This window comes from Lactuca virosa, chromosome 5 (genome assembly GCF_052849685.1).
Source record: "Lactuca virosa cultivar CGN04683 chromosome 5, Lactuca_virosa_CGN04683_v6, whole genome shotgun sequence".
NCBI lineage: Eukaryota > Viridiplantae > Streptophyta > Magnoliopsida > Asterales > Asteraceae > Lactuca > Lactuca virosa.
Window position 1 is genome coordinate 344,248,097 of NC_136430.1, and position 13,746 is coordinate 344,261,842.

The 13,746-nt window shown below is 33.9% G+C and overlaps 1 protein-coding gene and 1 long non-coding RNA gene across 2 annotated transcripts; one reads left to right on the top strand and one right to left on the bottom strand.

Annotated features, from left to right (window-relative positions):
- Positions 1 to 960: 960 nt before the first annotated feature.
- Positions 961 to 2,792, bottom strand: LOC145113347 (triacylglycerol lipase 2-like). Its single transcript, XM_079049449.1, has 8 exons — positions 2,502 to 2,792; positions 2,277 to 2,417; positions 2,089 to 2,199; positions 1,836 to 1,979; positions 1,714 to 1,754; positions 1,557 to 1,636; positions 1,373 to 1,468; positions 961 to 1,283 (listed from the first exon to the last, which is right to left on the bottom strand). Exons 1-8 carry the CDS (start codon positions 2,790 to 2,792, stop codon positions 961 to 963), a joined length of 1,227 nt encoding a protein of 408 aa, XP_078905575.1.
- Positions 2,793 to 3,863: 1,071 nt separating this feature from the next.
- Positions 3,864 to 4,928, top strand: LOC145117657 (uncharacterized). The gene is made up of 2 exons (XR_013712736.1): positions 3,864 to 4,217; positions 4,300 to 4,928. It is a non-coding gene; the product is annotated as an uncharacterized LOC145117657 (long non-coding RNA).
- The last annotated feature ends 8,818 nt before the right edge of the window (positions 4,929 to 13,746 follow it).

Consider the following 13,746-nt stretch of genomic DNA (forward strand, 5'->3'; position numbering starts at 1 on the left):
GTTCTACTTTTATTAGCCTAAATTCAAGAAGAGGACAAAGTTATTGATTACATCAACATTACCTCCTCCGGTTTTAAGGATTGCATTCACTCCACATCTTCCTTGAAACCCCTCACACCAACTATATCCTCTCCCTATTTCTTTCCATTTTTGCTTTCTAAAATATGAATATTATCAAATGGTTGAAGAAGGTGATTTCTCAAAAGAAGAAATTGTTCAAGAAGGTGATTTCTCGAAAGAAGAGCTCTAACATTCAGCCTCAAGATTGCGATGAACATCCTATGCGTTCGGCTGTCGTTCACTGTGATGATCTATTTGTTTCTGCTAAGCATCCATACACTGAATTTGATTATGTTAATTTTATGGTCACCGGATATAATTTTGCTGCTCATAGTTACTCCTACACAAGAACAAACATTTTTCTATGAAACATCGAAGAAATGAATAGATTGAAGATGCTTGTTTTTCTACAATGTATTTTTTTTCTCTAGGTTTGTTTTTTGTTTGTCTTTGGCTACATTGTTCTTTTATTCAAATAAACAACACCAATGACATTTGCTTAAATCATTTATCATTTAGTACAAATGGAATAAACCGTTCGGTCTTGTTTACAATTATTAATGATGCGTTTGGACTTGTGCTCTTTCATGTGATTATTGCAACTTTAGGGGACAAATTTATAATCAAATAATAACCTTTAACCAAAGTTGTCATATAATGGGATAATGTTATATTTAAAAAGTTCTGGTTTATTTATATTCGAACTCTTTTGCATATATTTTGGGATTCAGAATTATAATTGGCTGTTATCCTAGAACAAAAGTATATATCAAGTTAAACCATTCCAACTCTAAAAATTAAAACTACCCCATTTCACAATCAAATAATGGTACAAATTATGAAATTAACAACAAATGAGCTCGAAATTACACACGTTTGAACAACAAACAAAGATTCAAATCAAATGTGGACCTTGAAGAAGGCCATAAGAGGTTCATACACAACTTGTCTAGCATTTGTACCCATAACAGGATCAGCATGAGCATAATCCTTCCTAAATTGAACCACAATCTTGTTCTTATCATGATCCTTGAGTATTTTCAACAAATGCTTAACATCTTCAACATCAGAAAGCGAGTCAGCACCACCATGGCCCAGGAAAAGTGGAAGGTTCTTAGGTATGTTGGCTATGTTGTAAACTGGAGGTGTTGACTTCCCATATCGCCTCCTGTTTTGTCCCCCATCCTTATAATCATACATACTAATTGTTCCTTCTCTTATCACTTCAAAAACTCGATCCATAAATAAAGATCATTTCATGCATGTTGATAATATCACAATACAATCAACGAATATAAAATAGAAAACCTACTTTGTGCTATATGAATCAAGTTCTTCGTGGAGCTTGACTGAGGCTCATGGTCTAGAAAAACGTCGACTATCGAAGGCTTCAAGCAACAGTTTTTGCCTAAACCCATAAAAGACTCGAATTTTAGTTCTTTAATCTTACTGTTTTCGAATCCAAAACTTGTTTTTAATTTATTTATTTATGATACCTGTGAATGAATTCAACAAGTTGGTACAATCGATGAGTGGATTCACGCATATTTTCTTGAGAAGCTTGGTTACAGCATCCCTGATTACATAAACAAAGATCTGTGTATGAATAAATATGCAACAAGCGTTAAACTTTCGCAAATCACCAAAGCTTACCCTTTTGGATTAAACTCATGAAGTCCCAGCCATCTTAAAGTCTGTTATACAGAAAACAGTCAGAATATTACTATAAAAGGTTATTAAATTTTGATAAAATATTCAAGATTTGGAGTCTTTACTTCAGCTAGGAAGTTTTCAGCAGCAGTTCTGCCTAATGGGGACGTGATCCGACCTACATAAGCAATGGGACTAAGCAATGCAGCTGATCTTGTCATGCTTACAAGCTCTCCTTTTGAAAATGCAGCCATTCCCATCAAAGTTCCCTAAAAAATTAATAAGCAAAAATTAAAAACAAAAAGTTAAACCATGGTTATATGTAATTTACTATAATAATTAGATAACATCAATGTTATATAAAGATTGAACTCTTACCAACGAGTGACCAACATAATGCAGTTTCTGGCCTGTTTGACGATGAACATATTGAAATGTAGCTGGAAGATCATATGCTGCTAACTCATCCCATGTCCAGTCCCAATAAGCCTAGATTTCATTTTTAGTGACACCTTCAATAAAAAAACTGTCGCAAAAAGATATTTATGTACTTATTGGCAACTAACCTCACTATCAGGATTGAGAGATACATGACCACGGCTATATTTGGTTCCTCGTGAACTAACAAGCCATACATCAAATCCATTGTCGGCTAAAACCAAAGCTAATGATTGATCAGGAGGGCTCAACAGCCATGTTATAGCATCCTGATTCGTAAGAATGATTAAGATTAAAGGAAACAAAAATTTATATATGAATGTAATTAATGGAAGGAGTAACTAATTACTAACCATTAGAAGACCATGTTGCAAAAGAACAGGGATCATGTTGCCTTTCTTGCCACCTACGCGTCCTAATGGTATTCTTTGTAAGCTTAGTATATAACCATCTTTTGTTGTCACTTTGTGTTCTTCACAAGTGTAACCACGTGGCTGCACCATTGACTGACAGATGCCATCGGCATTTGAAGCAGAAAAAACTGCAGATGTTTCGTTCCATGAGAAGTGTGTTCGGTTTGCTAAAGCTGAAGGATAGAGGAGAATGAAGAAACATGTAATTATGAAAACCAAACTGTTGGCCATCTTAAGTAACGGTTTTCTTGCTTGTGACTGAAAGTGGAACGATGTTACATATTTTTTATAGAGAAAGGAGAATCATAGAAACAAAATTGAGCATATATTGATATAAAAATTAAGAAGACAAAAAGATTTTTTTGAAGGTCTCTATGATTGTATTTGTGTAATTTTTTATGCAATCAAAGGAGTTGGATCATGGAATCTTCCCAATCCCTGTGGCTAGAATAATTTGTAGTATTCATCGAACCTATACGAAAGCATGGATCCAAAAGTTTAGAGGATATCTAAACCCACATAGAACACAATTCCTTGTTCTATCTTGTTCTTGCTTTAAAATATCTATCTACACATGCATTCGTCCAGATCGTCTTAATAGTTAGAAACTTTCTTTAAGATAACATGAAGGTACTTCAATAGTGCACTGGTATTGTCCCATCTATCAGGGACAGATGAGTAGATGAACAGCTAAGATTAATTTCTCCCATCAAATATATTTTCATGGCTGCTCTCTATCTTGTTAGATGGCAGCAGTCAGTCAAGAATCATACAAGGGCAGTTGGACCTTGTTATATTTTAGTTTCTCAATTATCATCGTAGCTAGCCTTTTCCGTTTTGGTTAATTGAATAACTGAATTTTAGGATCAAGCGCCTGGGGTTTTCGGGTGTAGATTTATCTTTGACCGAGAAATCATTAATATATACCTTCGATTGGTTTATCGTTTGCCTACATTCTCCCACATTAAATTAAATAACATGTTGTTGATCGTTGAATAACTAAGACCAAGTAATTATAATTGCGATGTGAATTAGTTTATGACAAAACTTCATAAATGGTCCACGTGGTTTTCAGAAATCTGAAGTTTAGTCCCTAAGTTCAAAAAACCTCACAGATAGTTCCGGTCATTTTTGCTAACTTCGTTAGCTTTTGGCCGTTAACTATTATTTAATTATAATATTCGAAGGGCATTTCCATTATTTCACTACCACAGGGACCATTTATGATATTTTTTTGTATATATATATATATATATATATATATATATATATATATATATATATATATAACCTAACCCCCAACCCGTTTTCTTCCTCACCGGACCTATCTCCGCCCCTACCCTTCGTCTTCATCCTTAGTGACAAGAAATCGAGAGTTTGATGTTTCGATTAACATCCTTGACCACATAATCAGTCTTGAAGATATCAATTTTGCAAGCAACGAACTCGAGTGTAGTTTCGAGAAAACGAAGGGCTCCGATGAAATTGTGTGTGCGTATGTGAATTCAGAACTAAAATCAACTCCCTAGTGGGTTAAAGTCCTCTACACTTGTATGTGTGTATGCGCGTGCGTTGGCTCTTGTTCCTCCTGCGACTACAAGGCATCATCTCTTTCGTTCTAATCTGGTTTGTATCTGGTCAAGATTTGATTTGCAGGTGTGTTAATTTGATATGCTCACGTTTTGATTGCATTTGTCTGGTGGAATCACTATGTTAGGAACATTTTTTTTGATTTCAGTGTGTTAATATTGATTTTTGATCAAGCTCGATTTTGATGTTAACAAAGAGTGGGGTTCAACTGGAATAATTGGCATCATAATGGAATCAGAGGTTTCAGGCGCTTGAACTTGAACATGAGTAGAATTTGTTGGTTTTGGTTTCCATTCTCGCTTGATTGTACCGACAGGAATCCGTGAATCTTGTGATGGCATAAGAATTAGATCTGAAGCAGATAAATGAACATCAGGGGCAAAGCTAGTTTTCTCAGAAAATGGAAAACCAGGGACAAAATTCCAATAAAATGGTTTGGATTTATTTAAGAAGACACACTCCTTTTCTTCTTCCTTCTTCTTCATTCTTTAGGTGATGATATTCACAGGTGGTAAATGGTAATGAAAATGATGAAGGGGGTTTGGTGTTCATGAAAAAGATGCCGACAAATTGTGTTTATTGGTGGTGCTCGTGGTGCATTGTGGCTATGGGCGGTGGTGGCGAGCGATGGTGGTGGTAATGGTGCTAGACTGCGATGGTAGACTTTTATGCTCGGTTCAGATCGTTTGGTGTGTGTGGTTTACATATGTTTTGGTTGTTGTGTATTCTTTCTGGATTTATTTACAGTAACATATCATGTGGGTTTAGCTTTGTTCATATCAATTTGTTCATATGAATTTATTCATTTCTTGAGAGAGAGAGAGTTAAATAATATTTTTTTCTTTTTTTTAAATAAGACAAAACATCATAAATGGTCCCTGGTAGTAAAATGACAAAAATGTCCTCCGAAGTCTGAATATTATAATCAAATAATAGTTAACAGCCAAAATCTAACAGATTAGCTCAAATGACCGTTCGTTAAAAGTTTTGAAACCACAAAGACCATCTGTGAGGTTTTAGAACTTAGGGACCAAACTTTAAATTTTTGAAAACCACATGGACCAATTGAAAACAAAAAAAAAGGTTGAGAATGAGAGAATGAGAGAATGAATATGGGCCACTCATTTTGAATATGTCGTTTAAGCGCTCCAGCATACGGGTCCAACGGAACAGATCATATTCATATATGAATATATATGAATACGTATATTCATATATAAATAAGTATAGCGGAAGTGATTATTCATATATCAATACGGCGGCGGTGGTTGGTCGCGAAGGTTGTGGTAGTTGGTGGTGGTTGGTGACGGAAGTTGGTGGAGGTGGCGGTGGTAAGTGGTGGCGGAGAGGAGGTGGTAGATTTATATATGAATACACTTATATTTATATTCGTATATGAATATTATTCATCATTCATTGTGTCCGTGCGACTGAACGTTTTGCGGCAAATAGAAATGATTGACTGGGAATAATTCTTCCATTCTGAACCTATTTTATTTTCTCAATTGAACTTTTATGTAATCATTTTAAGAGTGGTTCGCGGGAAAATATCGGTTCGCAAAAGAGTCTGACCTTATATATATATATATATATATATATATATATATATATATATATATATATATATATATATATATATATATATATATATGTTTAGGTTCTATGGAAAACGAAAAACCCTAAAAATCATAAAAATGCATATAAAAATACTTAGAGATCACAAAACTTTTTTTTGAATTTTTTTTATAAAAAATCGCAGTTTTTTCTTAAAATTCGCTGAAAAAATAATAAAAAATCATTTTTTTTCAAAAATTTTTTCAATGAATTTGTATAGAAAGCTGCGATTTTTTTAAAAAACGTTTTGTGATCTCTAAGTATTTTTTTTATGCATTTTTAGGGTTTTTCTATATAACCCTTCCCTATATATATATATATATATATATATATATATATATATATATAGACAGATAGAGAGAGAGAGAGAGAGAGAGAGAGAGAGAGCTAGGTTCAAATGTGGATTGATATCTATTGTGCGGACGTGTGTACAGTGCTATTATTTGAGAATGACAAAGAAAATATGTTGTTTGATAATGTGAATACGTTCAATCTTACATAACTATTATCATTATCACACATTCTCACCAATTAAATCGTCTATAAGGTTATTATAGACTTTTTATTATTATTCACATTCTGTCATAATGTTGTCAAGATGTTTATTTAGTCGTATTATGTAAGAATGAAAATGAGTGAAAAACGATGCGAGCGAACAAAAATGAATAAAAATTAGTGAGAATGAATGGAAATTACAATAATTATGTGAGGTTGAACGTATTCACATTACTAAACAACTTATTCTTTTAGTAATTCTCATAGAATAACATTGTCCACACGTCCGCACAACAGTTGTCCATCCACATTATAACCTAGCCCTATATATATATATATATATATATATATATATATACACACACACACACACACACACACACACACACACACACACACACACACACATTAAGGCTATGTTTACTAACTAAAAAGCATGATGTTAGCTGAAAAGTTAGTTGTTATATGAAAAGCTCGTTAAAAAGATAAATGTTAGCTTATAAGTTGGTTGATAAAAATGATATTTGCTAAAAAGTGGTTGATAAGCAACTTGAAATATATAAAATGACATAAAAATACATTTTGAATATTATGTTTTCGTAGACCTAAGGGTGTAGCCATCTTTCACATTTCACTTTTTTGTGTCATGTCAGTTTTCCACTCATTCTCATTTCATTCTTCAAAACTCAGAAAATGATCGTTTTTCACTTTGTTGGAATAGGTGTCCAAGGTCATAACTAAATTGGTCAAAGATCATAACTAAATTGATAGAACTTTATGGAATAAAAGCAAATTCCTTTTTGGGTTGCCCTTATAACCAAAAATAGCTATAAATGATATTAGGAGAGTGAGGAAATAATTTATTAATTTATTATATGATTAAGAAATTAATTAGAAATTAATAAGAAATGGTTAGAATTAATTAATTATTAATCAAAATTAATCTGAAATTAATTCGGGATTAATTAAAAATAATTAAAAGTGAAAGAGTTGAATTGTAATTGTTCATACTTAAGCAATGAAGGCAATTTTAGAACCCTCCATAGGCTTGGATGGTTTTGGAGGGGTTTCTAGAGTTTTTGGAAGCCTCCTACAGCTGATAAGGATAACTGTCTTGAATAGATTAAATCTAATATTGAATTATTCAAATCATGGTTTATCCATGTGATCCTTTAGCTATAAATAGGATCTTTTGGCTCCTAAATTTCGTGGCTCTTACCTCTCATAAGGTGGGGAACGAATTTCTCCTCATCCCTCCTCTCTCCTCTTGATTTTTAGGGTTTCGAAGGTTTTTGGTGTGAGTCATTAGAAGCAACCATAATTTCGGTGTTATCTATATGAAGCAGATATGAGGATTCTGAAGTGTTATATACAACTATAACACAAAGGTATGTATTCCAATCCATTTATTTCGATTATACCTAGGGTTCATGATAGTTTCAAATAGTATATTGTTATAATGTGAAAAGACATAGATCCTGTTGAAAATATACGATCTGATTACCACAAATAAAGGCTCGGATACCAGTTACTGGGTGACAGATATATATATTTAAGGAGATAAGATGCAAAAAAAAAAATAAGAAGTGCGGAATAAATATAAACTGGAAAGCTATAAATGACTGGAAGCTATAAATGAAATAAATGACAGTATTTAAATGACGTAAAGCTGTAATAAAATATATAAATATATAAATATATATAAAGTCGGTTCGTCAATAAATTGACTGAACTGGTTTAGAATTGGATTGGATCTTAATAGACTGTGTCTCTATTTGTTCAAAGTTCAATCTGGTAAGTAACAATAAGTTCTTTTTATGTAACAATGAATTGTTTACAAAACGATACAAAATACACGGGTAATGTTTTTTTTGTATGTGGGTATGGGGTTTTTTAAGGTGATTTGATGAGGTTGAAGTGGGTATTTGGAGGGTGGTAGAAGGTGTAATAAGGTTGTAGTTTTGGTGGTATAAGGTAACAAAGAGGGTGATGTTGAAAGAGCTTTGGGTGGTTACGAATATAGATTTTCGTAGTAAATCTCTCTGGATAGCTAATTCTCTCTCGCGTCTCTCTGGGGTTTGCAGTGGTCAAAAAAATCGAGGAAAATTCATGGATGTAGGTAAGGTCCTGAATAATTTGCGGTGCAAATCTCTCCCGTATTATCTTGTTGAGTTGTGCTCGGTGAATTTTTTTCTTAACTTGCAAATTCTGATGTCGAAAAACAGCAAGGTGGTGATGGTTGTGGTGATTTGAAATGGTTTTTGGAGGAGATTTAAGGAGGGTATTTGGAGGGTGTTTGGAGGGTATTTTGAGGTTGTTTGGAGGTTTATATAAGATGGTGAGTGTATATGAAGATGATGTTTTGTTGGGTTGAAGATGAAGAAGATGATGAGTAGTGTTGTGTTCTTGAGTTGTTCTTGAAGAAGATGATGTTCTTGAAGTTGGCTTTGGGTTTCTTCTTCTGGAGATGAGAGAATGCAGGAGTTTTTACAATGAAAGCAATTAAACACTCAAACACTCTCATAATACACACTTACACCCACATGCACTCTTTTTTTTTAACTCACATACATGCATATATATATGCAGAAATGAAACTTAACAAACTCATCAACTTGTGTTTGTTTAAGTAAAAGTAATAAGTGGTGGGGCAATTAGCTGGAGGATGATGGCTGGAGAATGATGAGTAGCTAGTGGGTTTAGAAAGTTGGAAAAACACATGTGGGTTGTCTTGCTGGAGGATTGATTTCTTTTTCTTCTTTAAGCTTTCTTCACATTCCTTTCCATATATATATATATACACGATTATATATATATATATATATATATATATATATATATATATATATATATATATATATATATATATATATACACGAACACATGTATATATATATCCAATTGTGAATTGAATTTCCATTTTTGACCCTTGAGGTTTTAAATTTTTGACAATTTTAGCCTTGATTTGTTTTGTCTTCAAACGACCAAATATTGCGTCTATTTTTCCGTCTTTGCGTATTTCGTCTTTTGCATATTTTTATATTTCATAATTAAGCACGAATCCACGCAACCTGAAATAACTGATAATATTTGTTAGATAATATAAAAAGTGTTCGTCTTATTTCAGTGATGGTCACATAAAAAAACATTTTTCAACAATTCCCCCTATGTGATCATTGATGAAATAAGGACAGATATAATCACATTAACAGTTTTAATCTTGAAGATTTGGGATAAAAGTTTTGTCAATGAGAAGATATATATAAAACCATTGTAATCGTTTTGAAAGTTTGTGACTTGGTTTTACATATCTTATGTTTTGAAAAAGATTTTGAAGAATGTTTGTTTCCGAATCAAAGTCTCGGGTTCGGTTATCAAAAGGTAGCCATATATGTATCTAAAGAAATTTCCTTAGATTTTATAGCATTATTAATGACGACAAGTGGTCTAACAGGTCGATTCAGATGAACACTCATAGGTATAACTCACACTTCACTTGGGTGTTTGGTTGTTCTGGCAGCAGAACAAGTTAATGATCACTAAAAATGAGTGATATCTCTCTCTGACGACTCACACTCATATTGGAGGTGTTCAACTATGCTTTTCCTGTAAAGTCACTTAGTCTCATTATTAGATAATCAATCACATAAGACTGGTTTCGGCATTACTCAGCGGGTTTCTTCATTCATGCCATTAAAGTTCACTCTCTCTCCGTCGGGAAATACATGTAGAGGGGTTTAGCAATTTTCATAGTGCAGTTTGCAACTAAGATTCTTCAGTGATGAAGGCTACAGTATCCCGGGAAATCCATTGTTGTTGCAGCTTCTTCTTTGATAGTATCCTGTTTGTTGATCAATATCGATTTATTGTAAAAAGATATTTTGTTTTAGCATTGAGAATTTGCTACATTTGAGACCTTTTTAAGAGTATTTGACTTGAGTGATTGAGATATCTTCTTTTGTGAAAAATGGTTAAAACAAATCGCGGGATTTTATGATTTTTGTTTTGAAATAACCATTTGGTTGAAAGTTTGTTTGAAAATACCAAATATAGAATATTTTTTTTTTGTTTGGTATATCTTTATTGAATCCATTTGTTTTCTTGTTGATTTGTCTTTGAGGATTGGATGTTGATAGATATTTGTTTTTCCTTTGGTTTTCTTGTAAGGATATGTCGTTGTTTGCTTGATGGATCATGGGATCGCAAGTCTTCATTTTTGGTTGGCTTTTATCTAGGTAGGGAAGGTGGCATAAAAGACAGTTTGTCTAGTATGTAAGAAATGAATGTATCGTCCCTCGTCATTTTGATATCTAAGCAAAAATGAGACCGTGACAAGGTATAATTGGGTATACCTTATAAGCAATAGTGACACACCTAAGCTCACAAGAAATGATTTCCACAATGATTTAGATCGACGAGGCACAAATTCTCACATGGGTTTTTGTTTTCATCTGAACCTCCTAACCTTATGTCCCTTGATTGTTTAAAATCGTCAATAATGAAATAAAATCGAAGGAAATAAAGTTATATACATTATGAAAAGTAGGATATTTGAACCTTCACTCCAATTGAGAATCAATATGACTTAAAATCTTCATCGAGCATAAGCATATGAAAATTAAGTCAAGAGAAGATTAATCACAAGGTTCTATAAAAGTTTATTATGGCAAGTCTTTTATTATTTTTTTTAAGATTTGTTTTTCTGAATGTTTTTTGAAATATTGGTTATTTGAATGTTTTTGGTATTTTTTTTTTAAAAGGAAAGCAATTTTCAATTGTTTTTGAATTTTCCTTTTGAATGAAAGTAAACACACTTTTGTACAAACAAAAAGTAAAAGTTTAAGGATAGATGTTATCTGGATTTAACATTCCTAGACGGCCTAGGAAGTATTGAAACTTTGTTTCATCGAGAGCCTTAGTGAAGACATCGGCAATTTGATCTTCGGTGTTGATGAAGTGCAATTCGATATGACCCTTTTGAATGTTGTCTTTGATGAAATGATATCGAATGTCGATGTGCTTTGTCATGGAATGGTGAACGGGATTGTAAGAAATGGCAATTGCACTGGTTGAGTCACAAAATATGGGAATTTGTGAAATTTTGAAGCCATAGTCTCGCAGTTGAGTTTGCATCCATATGACTTAAAAACAACAGCTGGCGGCAGCGACGTATTCAGCTTCTGCTGTTGATATGGATACACAAGTTTGTTTCTTTGAAGTCCAACTCACTAGTCTACCTCCTAGGAATTGACAGCTACCAGATGTACTCTTTCTATCTAACTTGCATCCTCCATAGTCTGAGTCGGTGAAAGCGTTCAGCTGAAAATCGGATTTAGTTGGATACCAAATGCCAAGTTTGGGAGTGACTTTTAGGTATTTGAAGATGCGTTTCACAGCAACTACATGAGATTCCATAGGATTTGCTTGGTATCTGGCACAGACACATGTAGAAAACATGATGTCAGGTCTACTGGCAGTGAGGTATAAGAGTGATCCGATCATTCCACGATATATTTTCTGATCAACAGGTTTGCCATTTAAGTCTGCATCGATTTTGTATCCAAAAGCCATTGGGGTTTTTGCGGGATTGGATTTGTCCATTGAAAAGCGAGTGAGTAGGTTTTTGACATAATTCTCTTAGTTGATGAAAATGCCATCAGTTGACTGTTTGATTTGAAGTCCGAGAAAAGTAGTCATCTCCCCAATCATGCTCATTTCAAATTTGCTCTTCATTAGATCTGCAAACTTAATACTCAAAGATTCATCAGTAGAACCGAAAATAATGTCATCAACATATATTTGTACGATTAAAAGATGTTTATTATAGATTTTACGAAAGAGGGTTTGATCGATTGAACCTCTTTTAAAACCTGATTCTTCGAGAAAGGTTGTCAATGTGGCATACCAGGCTCGGGGTGCTTGTTTCAAGCCATAGACAGCTTTCTGCAATTTGAAGCTGTGATCAGGAAATTTGGGATCTTCGAAACCTGGTGGTTGTTGGATGTATACATCGCGATCTAACTCTCCATGTAGGAATGCACATTTAACATCCATTTGGAATACTTTGAAGTTCTTATGTGCAGCATATGCAAGAAAGATGCGAATTGCTTCAATTCTGGCAACTGGAGCATATGTTTCATCGTAGTCGATTCCTTCTTGTTGTGAATATCCTTTGACTACGAGACGTGCCTTGTTTCGACAAACGATTCCTTGATCGTCAGTTTTGTTTCTGAATACCCATCTTGAACCTATAACAGAAACATCGGGTGGGGTAGGGACAAGATTCCATACGTCATTTCTTTCAAATTCTTCTAGCTCTTCTTGCATAGCTTTTACCCAGTCTGGATCTTTGAGAGCAGAATGTATGGTTTTGGGTTCAGTCATGGATAAGAAGGCTCCAAATAAACAATCATTAGAAGTTGCGGCTCTAGTTTGGATGCCTGAGTTTGGATCTCCGATGATTTGGTCAGTTGGGTGGTTTCTGGTCCATTTTATTAAGCGATTCTCTTCCGCTATAATAATTGGAATTTTAGTATCCCATTGTTCTTCTCCGGGAGTTTCATCTTGGAATAGGTTTAAAGGTTTCCTCATAAATGATGCATCGGGATTGTTTTGGATATTTGGGGATGGGGTATTTAAAGGAGGATTTGGTGTTTGTTCCAATGAAGAAGTATGTGTAGGTGGTTCCCCCTCGAATTGATCTGCATCATTTCGGTTTGTTTGTGGAGTTCCTTCAGTGGTTGTTCCTGTAGAATCAATAGAAGTAGTTAGAAGTTTAGAATTGTAAGCGGTTTTGGGTTGTTCAAAAAGTAAATCAAGATCGATTTCAATATCTCTGTCAGGAGAAGGTGTTTGTTGAATTGGATTTTGAAAAATATTATCGATCATTTTTTGAACCAAAATGTTCACGATCCAATTTCCTGACATAAAATTCATCGAAATGAACATCGGTACTTTCTTCAATTACTCTGGTACGTTTGTTCAGTACTCGATAAGCAGCTGAAGAAAATGAGTAACCAAGGAAAATTCCTTCGTCCGACCTTGATTCAAATTTTGAGAGGTGGTCTTTATTGTTCTTTATGAAGCATCGACAACCAAAAATATGGAAAAATTTGATGTTTGGTTTTCGGTTGTTAATGACTTCATATAGTGTTTTATGAAGATGTTTATGGATTAAGGAACGATTTTGAGTGTAGCAAGCTGTGGCTATTGCTTCTGCCCAGAAGTATTATGGCAGATCAGCGAAGATAAGCATTGATCTTGCAGCTTCACATAGAGTTCTGTTCCTTCTTTCGACAACTCCGTTCTGTTGTGGAGTGTATGGGGCTGAGAAGTTATGTTCAATTCCTTTGTCTTTGAGAAATGAATCTAGAGTCTTGTTTTTGAACTCTAAACCATTATCACTTCGGATTCTTCGAACAGGTCGTTTGAGCTTCAGTTTGATTTGTTTTATGAAGTTGATCATCTCTTCAGGTGCTTCTGATTT